Source organism: Lissotriton helveticus, chromosome 5_1 (assembly GCF_964261635.1).
Source record: "Lissotriton helveticus chromosome 5_1, aLisHel1.1, whole genome shotgun sequence".
NCBI lineage: Eukaryota > Metazoa > Chordata > Amphibia > Caudata > Salamandridae > Lissotriton > Lissotriton helveticus.
Window position 1 is genome coordinate 1,254,932,915 of NC_136065.1, and position 9,854 is coordinate 1,254,942,768.

General features: G+C 41.7%; 1 protein-coding gene across 2 annotated transcripts in view; it reads left to right on the plus strand.

Annotated features, from left to right (window-relative positions):
* Window positions 1-9,384, plus strand: part of LOC144755271 (uncharacterized) — a 78,782-nt gene extending 69,398 nt beyond the window's left edge. The window contains exons 6-7 of one of the 2 annotated variants that reach the window (XM_078644036.1): window positions 1,636-1,788; window positions 6,388-9,384. In XM_078644036.1, coding sequence (XP_078500162.1) covers window positions 1,636-1,788; window positions 6,388-7,085 — 851 coding nt within the window. In that variant the 3' untranslated portion in view covers window positions 7,086-9,384. The remainder of the gene's footprint in view (window positions 1-1,635; window positions 1,789-6,387) is intronic. The other variant, XM_078644037.1, reaches the window with a different exon arrangement.
* The last annotated feature ends 470 nt before the right edge of the window (window positions 9,385-9,854 follow it).

Genomic DNA, 9,854 nt, shown 5'->3' on the forward strand with positions numbered 1-9,854 from the left:
AGAGGAAATGATAGGCCGCAATCTTTAATTGGGAGAGGTAATAGCGAAAGCATGGAAGTACTGCCATGATGATTAGGTGCAACAAAACCATTCCTGAAGCATTCTGGGACAAAAACTAGTCCGATTATGGCTCCCAGGGAGAACTTTTCTCCAGACTAACTGTCCAGCAAAACCAAGAATGGGACTCCATGACTGCCACCATGACCCCCCCCCCCCCCCCCGGCATCTGGCGAGTGCTTAGAGCGATCCGTGACACAATGTGGGACACTGCAAGGGAGACTGCGAGATACTGCATGCCAGAGAGGCACAGGGGCGAGCCATGGGACGATTCATGACCTGAGGCGTGATAGATAATAGACCATGAATCAAACACGATTTGCCCTTGCAAGACCAATGCGAGGTCAACCAGAGGTATGGCAACCTTGCAGGCAGATCGTTATTGTGGTATTGATCAATATTTGTAGAACCACTTAGGCTTCACAATCTGGATATATTAGAAACTATATGTGCCTGATGGTGCAGCAACCTTAATGATCCTCACAAATCCTGGAGCCTGTATCTCCTCTCCGGACACCACACAACTGTTCTCCAGAATTTCTAGATGAACAAAAGAGAAATGTCAGATAGGGCAACAGAAAATGAGAACAGGATCTTCCAAAAAGATGAGCGAGATGATAATAGCAAGGAAAGAAGAGAAACAACTTCTCACAAAATATTCAAGTACACAGATGTTACAGGCTACATCGTTAATTTTGACGTCCTAGGAATTACTATAAGGAATTGGACCTGGAATTAGAGATCACCGAGAGTTCATACTGAAATCCCTGTTATATGCACACCCCTAGAGTTAGAGGGAGCCCCCCTGTTTTGTTTTTTAACTCTGTGGTTGCAAACTTAGCAGCCTGTCTCTAGAGATCTCCTAATCCTAGGCCCTTAATATCAAGAATTCATCAAAGGACATACAGTGAAAGACACATAATTGCAAAACTGTTAGTTTCTGCCCACGATACGCTTTTGTGTGAATATCCTAGCCCTTTAATAGACTATGGTTGGCCAGACAGAACTAAGAACTTTGTTCAGACATCTGTACCCTCCACTGCCTAACTAACAAGATACAGCTTTAAAGTCTATGCAGAACATGTGAGTTTTAGCTACATCTGCTACTAACAGAAAATGTTCCTTACCCTGTAAGCATCTGTTTGCAGTGTGTAGTACTGTAAATTACCATGTACCCACCACCCTTCCCGGAGCCTTTGTCAGCTGTAGATCTCTCCTCTTGTCACCTACTTCTTACACTCACAATACGCATGGTCACCATGCTACATTCACTTGGCATTCCATGTGTACTTTCACCCTATGTGCGTGAAACAATCTAACATGGAGTCAATACCCATATACATTGCCCACAAAGGGAATGCATCCCATGACTTGAAAGACTTCTTCAAAGAAAAACAATGTGCAAACTGCTGCCCAACACTAGGTGACAGGAATATGCAGAGTATGCTAATATACAACAAAACACTCTGAGTAGATGCTTGTAGGGTAAGTAACATTTTCCTTTCTTGTTAGCACTGAGGAAGGGGGTTCTGTCCCTTGAAAATGTACCTGTATTTTAGTGTTGTATTTTCATTACAGGTCTAGCAGTTGCATCACCAGGACCAGAGGTTACCACACCAGAGCCGGATGTTACTACGCCAGTAGTATCGATTGTTATTAAGGAAGAGGAGGAGCCTGATCTCATTTGCATCCAGGATTATCAGAGAAGAGAAAGCTTTTACAGTCCAACAGGTGAGAAAACCACCACATGCTTATGCTTACAATCTCTAATAGAATATCTAATTGCGCCATGATTGAAATCAGTTGTTACCTTGTATATGAATATTTTAGTAGTTCTTTTGAGAAGTTTCTTTCTTACCTGTGTTGTTTACTTTCTAAAGCATCACAAACCTGTCTCTGAGTCTCCTACTTTTGAGGCTATAAACATGCTGGTGGTACCAAACGAGACAACGAAGGAAACTGACTACACATCTCTTGCCCATTTTAGCACACACTACAAAAGTAATCCTTCTTCATAAGAAACCTTGACAATTTGTGCTAACAGATTGCGACGACATACTGCTTGTTCAGTGCATTGCAACTGCAGGAGAATGCTGTACAACCTCCCTACTTGGACGTGTTTTTAACTGGCAAGTGTACCTAGACTTAATATATGAAGCAATAGGAGAAGTTACACAGTTTTGTCAGTAGAGCTGTATGCCGGACCTCAGTGAGAATGTTAGTAAGAGAAAGTTCGGGATAGATTCCTCTGGGAGGAAAGAATAGAGTTAGAGCTTTCTCTTTCGCCCTTCCGCTTCATTGTTTGGTTTTGGACTGAAAAAGTGCCACAAATTTGTTAGAAAAGGCTAAAGGCTTTAATCAAGAACATAGTTAGGTGCACAGGCACACTAGCCATAGACCTTTGGGGTAACTGCTACTGCTAGAATGCTGCAGAACATGGAATGGCTCCAGATCATGGAATGTATATTTCCAAAACGATAGTCGTATTTGTGGTAAACATTTGAATGAACACAATGTGAGGTTGCAGAACATCTATGCCATTTTAACAGATAAGACCAAGACTACCCGTAACTGCTCGAGATGGTCCTTCCCATGATCGCACGGTGATGTCACACTATCATCAGCCACATATCAGACACCAGCAACACGTATCCCTGCCGTACCCCCCCTTACAGCTTTGCCAGTTCATCCCCCCAAGGTTGAAATCAGCAGTTCCATAGCTGGTGTTCATCAATAGGGAATGCTCTCTTTACCTATCACACTACAGAGCGCCCATATGTCACCATGGGGACAGGCATACCTTCGGACTCCAGGGAAACGCGTACTACCAGGCTCTTACACGTGTTTATTAAAGTATTCGGACCTACTAAATAGGTGGCACCCAGACTGTACCACTGGAAAATGTTAATTGTACACTGTGTGAACAGTTTTGCAAACTTGATTTCCTGTAGATGTGTACCCCTCTTGTCGGTATTGCAAATACGAATCGCTCAATTATGTTTTGAACTATGCCAATCAGCTATGTATGATGTGAAAAACTAATGTCAAATTTAAACATCTATGCCATTTTAACAGATTAGAGAGAAGGATAGGATTGGGATGGGGAGTGGGGATTACTTGGTACAACTAATGTCTGAAGTGGAGATCGACCCAAAAGAGTTTCTAATGAAAGCTGCTGGTGAGGCTCCTAGTCAAGGATCTCTTGCGCTCATTCTTGGGCCTATTTGAATGCTGTGCTCACTTTGTGCCATGATTTACTGAAACAACAACAGCTGTAAGGGTCCTACTGAAGGTGAATCAGACATTTTTGTGGAGAAATTACTTTTCCAGAGGGTGAAGGGAATCAGAGTGGCAGCCAATCTTTTCAAACCATTTGATACGAAGTGCAAAAGCATTGTGATGACAGATGCTAACATTTACAGGCTTGGGGCTGTGTTGCGTCAAGCGAGAGATAGTCCTGAGAAGGAGGCTTTTTTTTACATCTAGGTCTTATGGGGCGATTCAATATACTAATTCAGTCATGTAGATAAAGGTACATACTAATGGGGAATCCATAATTTCAAAATGTATTTACGGGACACAGAGTTCATTTTTCACCCTGACCATAAACCATTGGTAGATTTGGTAGTAGGAAGGGAATTATTTACAACAAGCCTCGTATAGCCAAATGGTGATTGCATATTCAAGAGTATGTATACATACCTAAATATGTGCCTGGTTGGAAAAATGAGACTGCTATTTTTTTCTTCTAGTTACCATTGCCAGATGTGGAGTAAAGTGAAGGGGATAGTGATGAAGAGTATGTAGTTGTAGTGCTACCCATGGTTCATTGTCAGAGTCGGAGTTGTTACAGAAGTAAGATCAGAATTTGAACAATTTCAAGGAATACATAGTGAAGAGGTGGCCTAGTGGACAAGCATTAACCATGCTGGTATGAGCGTATAAACATTTAGCTGATGAATTGACCCTACAAGGTGGAATTGGGCGGAGGTGAGGCTGGCTGATTGAGGAGTAACAGGTTAGAAATTGCTCATGAGGGTCATATGGACATCTTGGTAATGAAAAAAAGAATTAGCAAAAGTGTCTCAAGGCAAGTCAGTAGAACACTACGTGGGATTGTGTTTGACGAGTACAGCTACTCTACCGATGCCAGTTAAGCCAATTGAGATGCTCTGATGGCCATAATACAAATTAGCTCTGGATAATTTGGGTCTCTATTGAGTCAATTGAGTGTCTCCAGAATATGCTAGAGTAACAATAGAGTCCTAAATAAAATGGCCTATGTGGTAGATCAGCATTTCCCAAACTGGAGGTCATGACCCACTGGTGGGTTGTGAGCCGATTTTTGGTGGGTCGCGAAAGTCATGGTCTATATTTAACATGATCAGCCTTGATTGTGCAACAGTCTGAAGGTGCTCAGTAATGCCTCAAAGTCCAGTTTTAAAACACACCTTGCAAGTATTTCTAAGCAAGACTGAAGTCGTTGCTTCTGTTTTTTTTTACTTCACAAAGCTGTTTCAACAGGGAATATGCTCAGTATACATGATCATACACAACCATACTTTTGCACATTGTGCTGCAGGTGTTTTGAGAGAACCATACTGCGAGTGATCAGGAAGGAGGCACAAAGAGGCATGTGAAGCCTGTTTATTTGTCTGTGTTGGAATGTATTGCCAACCATGTTTCCATTGCTTTCTATGTTTTTGCTTTGGTCCTCAAATCAATGTTATGGTATTGTTGCTGATGAAGTGAGAGGAACATGTTGGTTTGTGATTCTGGCTTCAGAACTTGGAATATTTAATGTGTCCTGGCAAACCACAGAGCATTCTAGAAGTATCAGTTGCGGCATGAGTACCTTACCTACTGTCTTGATTAAAGCCTTCATCTTTTTACTTACGGCTGTGACGTCTAAGGGGTTGGCAACAGAAAGTACATTTTGAGAGCTGTAGAACTACTGTTACCCCCTGTCCATCTCAAGTCAATATACTGGGCTTACTTTGTTGCAGGATTTGAAAGTTTTGTTTATCCTTTTCCAAGCTCCAAAGGTGTAAAGGATGAGCATTGACGATACATTGACCCATTTTTAGGGCTAGCTCTTCATTGTTCGTTCAATAACTGCCCATTCGCATGTACAGAAGCAGTTTATACAATTAAGTACCTTTATCAAGTACGTCTACAAAAACAATAAAGTCTTGCAGCAGAGCCAAACATCATGAAGGCAAATGCTCTGTTATGTCTGGAATCTCATCTACCCATTCCCAGCTCTCAGGCACATTAGCAGACAGTCTTCAGATTTAATAATGTGGCTCCTGGGACAAAAACCGTTGTCCCTTCTGCACAGTGCTCTATCTGAATATTGAAGTTTGATTCTTTGTAGTATTCCCTCAGCATTGCTTTTGTTATTTATCCCTTCGATTTGCCACACTAATCTGTGGGCAGTTTTCATAGATGCTTATCTGTATTATTGTCCAACCCATAAGCTCCAGTAATCATTTGACCCATATGACAACGTCATTGTCCCAGACCTCACACTGTCTAATATGTAAGGCGTCATTTTCTGATAGGAATACTAATGCCTTTACCCTTTAACAATGAACTATGTGTAACACTCAAATGATGACATTGACAGATGTAACTGAATATAGTGAACCGAAACAAAGTGTTGTCATTTATTCAACTAAATCCACTAATGTTTATTAGTTTAAATAGCTCTCATTAGGTGTAGGAGTGGTTTTACTGTTTTGTAACCCATATTTTGAGGATTAGCGGCATCTTGTGTTTACATCTCAATCAGAAAGTGTGTGCAACAGCTGTTTCTTTATCCAACTCATATCTCCGTATTCGTCCTACATGGCTGCTTCTACATAATGTGGATGGATAGAAAGCCTTCCATCAAATCATATATTAACCCGACAGCCCCTTTGGACCTTTCTTGTCCTTCCTGCCATTGGGTGATCGGGTCAGCAGCTTCAATAAATAACCTTAGAGCACACATTGTTCTCAGTTTTCCCCGGTACATGATCCTCACGCTGTACCAGGAGCTACTTTCCAGGAAGATCAACATTGACTTTTCTTCATCTGCATTGGCTGTACTATCATCTATCTGATGTAAAATTGTGATTAGTGTATGCCATTTCTTTATTCGCTTATTTATGTTGGCCTTATTAGACTCCTCTTCTTCCATCTTGTGTTCCTTAGGGCGCTTGAGAATGCATTTGTCATCCATGACCCAATATCATGTCACCTGTGGGTTAAGCATAACATTTATTGTTTCACTCATGACGTCACCAGTAGAAGATGAATAATGCAAATGTTATTGTAATCCAACAGGTAATGGCGGCATGAAGAGAAGAGCCTGCGGTTTATTAAAATGTAACGATAAATCACCACTTAGCTATTCAATGGCAAGAAAGCTCAAAGCAAATATGGTTCATAGCATTCATGAGAGAAATACTGAGATGTGGTCAGGAGGTGATGGAGAACTCCGAGACGAGAGAACTGCACACTCAAAAAGAGAATGTGGCCAACTAATGCATTCCACCTTCAATCAGACGATTCCCCCTGTACAGAGTTCAAGAGCACACTGTAAAGATGACAGTACAATGATGAATGAGAATAATACTGCATATGAATCAAACCCATTGCAAATCTCCAGGGCATACACCTATTCTACAAGTGTGCAAGCCTGCCAGAATGACAGTGACATTGGACATCAGCAACCACAAAAAGTAAATAGAAGATACCCATGTAAGGAATGTGGCAAAAGTTTTACCGTGATGTCAAATCTTCTAATACATGAAAGAATACATACTGGGGAGAGGCCACATCACTGTACTTTATGTGGGAAAAATTTCACCCAAAAAGGAGTTCTTCTTAGGCACCAAAAAATGCATACAGGCGAGAGACCTTATCAGTGCAATGTATGCGGAAAAAGGTTCAATCAAAAGCATCATCTTCTAAGACACCAAAAAACACATTCAAAGACAGAACATTTCCCGTCTGATCTGTATGGACTTCCTAAATACTAAATAATTTCAGTGTCAACGACTCTGAGACTAACAGAGTTATAAGCACAACAAAGTTGTGGCCAAATGAGATGTTGTATTACCAGCTTCTAAAATGGTAGTTGCTGGAAGACATGACATAATAGTAAAAGCAAAGGGAATACTAATGGCTAGTATTATTGAAGTAATTCCCAGTAATCCCAGGACTTTAGAAGTTCTCTGTTTCTACAGACTTAAGATTATGAAACAAGTGAGCATTCCACATGTCGCTATAAACGAATGCACATAATTTAATGTGCAACAGTGCATACAAAGTCGAGTTTCAAATACCTCTTAGAGCGACAAATTGGAAACAAACAAAAACCCAGTATATGTATTATTCAAGTATGGAGTCCATGGTTTTAAATGCGGGTTCAACAGATCTTGACCCATTTACTCAAATGCTTTTTAAAAAGAAAGACCGGGGATGGGGTTGGGTTAAGGAGTTTTGGTTCGTGGAAAAACTAAACTTATCAGTGATGTATCATGTGTCGTTTTTATTTTTGTTGATAAACATGACTAAATGTAACGGACAAATACAAAATATATAGGACAAATACAAAATATATTTAAAAAAATCAAAAACAGACGTCCTTCTTATAGAAAAAGTAAATTGATTGTATGGGCTTTTCCAGTGCAATTTGTCGTTAATATCCTAGCTATTACTATCCGTTAGTTTTTGTTTGTTTTGAATTGTCAGGGATCAACCAGACATGCTACATGCAAAACTAGGGTAACATAATATGTTTGAGGCATGTGAGCTGTAGATCACAAACTTTGCATACTCCTGCCATCTAGTGTTGGGTCCCGATGTTTGTAAGTTGTTTTTCTTTGAACAAGTCTTTCTAGTCACGAGGTAGGTGACTCCTCCTTTCGGTGACAGTGCGCCTGGGCATCGACTTCATTGTTAGATTGTTTTTTTCCGCCATGTGTTTTGTATGTAAATTGCTGCGCTCCCGTTCAAATCCGTTTTTCGGGTTTCCCTCAGTGCGCAACCCACTTACCCTCGTTGGTATTGTTTTCAATTGTGTATTCACATTTTTTGCGTATCGTATCAAATACAAAAACTCTTTTTGAACAGTAATCTCCTGGAAGCCCATCGGGCCTAACCGCGTCGATCCACCTCGCAGTCGATGGAGCGGACTCCATTTAAATTCTGCCTTCTGTGCCACGCAAAGTTTCCACGCACTGACTCACACGAAGTGTGCAACTTGTGCTTATCTCCGGAGCACAACGAACAGGACAGGGACATGTGTAAATTTTTCGCTCAAAGAAAGTGCTCTGCGACCTTCAGGCTCTAAGTCGCAACATGCAGAGCCAAACACTGCATCCATTCCAGACCTCTTCGGAGAAGATTCCGAACAAGAGACCGGAGATGCACTAGGGGCAGAGGAAGAACAGGAGGATCCTATATCCGGCTCCGATATGGACGCAGACATTCCGCAAGGTCAGCATATCGTGAGTACTGAACCTCCCTTGCCCCAAAGTCCTACTCAGCCCAGGATAGAAGGCTCCAGTCACACCTCTGCCTTCGGTCCATGGTCGGCACTGAAACACACGCTAAAGCCTTCCAGCACGGGATCGAGTTGTCCACACTCTTGCACCGAGCCGAAACCTTCGGGTCGAACCCGAAACCAGTCTCAGGTCCAACTCCTTCAACACTGAAACTGCCTTTGGAACCGACATCCTCTGCACCAAAGATACCGGCACCGAAAACTTCAGCACCAAAAAATAAATATGCTCCGATACTACCAAAGGAGCCCGTTTCGACGTCTCACTTTCAAAACCGGACCCAAAACAAAAGGAACTCTACATTAATCCCAAAACTGCCCATATTGCATCCAAATTGCCACATAAATGCAGATCTGCAACGGAGGACACTTATCACATTCCTTTAAAAAGGAAACGTGGGTACTAACCCTTCTCCTCCTCTAGATTAGATAGACTAATTCGCCACAATCTCAAACTATTGTAGATCAGGATGATGTGGATGGGGCAATGATCCTTCACCTGCAGATCCATTGAAGGATTATAAAACAGACTCTCTCACATATAATGATCCTTACCTTTATCCTACTAAACCTTCTCCATCAGAGCTGCTGAATAACATGGGTTACAATTACATAAGGAATCCCTAGAGGAGGATTTCCTCTTTGAAACCCTTAGTAGTTCCCAAAGATCCACCCACACACTCCCTATGCTCAAGGGTATGTTAAGACATGTGGACGACATACTTAAGGATCCTGTTCGTGCACGCATTCTCACCCCCAGGATAGACAAAAAATATAAACCTGCACCATCAGATCCAGTTTTCATCTAAGGCCAGTTACCTTTAGACTCTTTAGTCGTTTCTAATGCCCGTAAACGGTCCAATTCACAGACGTCGGGGATGCCCCACCTCCAGACAAAGAGTCTAAGCTGCAAATTACGGGTGTATTGCTAATACCCAGGCCCTTTTAGCCAGGTATGTAGGGTAAATTGGGATGAAATGGAACAATTGCTCCAATTCTTACCGGATGAGCATAAATCCAAAGCTCAAGACTTAGTGCAAGAGGGAAAGCTCATCTCTAATTCTTCCATAAGGTGTGCATTAGATGCAGCTGACTCTGCGGCTAGAGCCGTCAATACCAGTGTGTTACTAAGAAGACACGCATGGCTAAGAATTTCGTGATTTTAACCCGAAGTTCTGACCTCCATTCTCAACACACCATTCAACAAACAACATCTCTTTGGTTCTGTAGTAGACACGTCTTT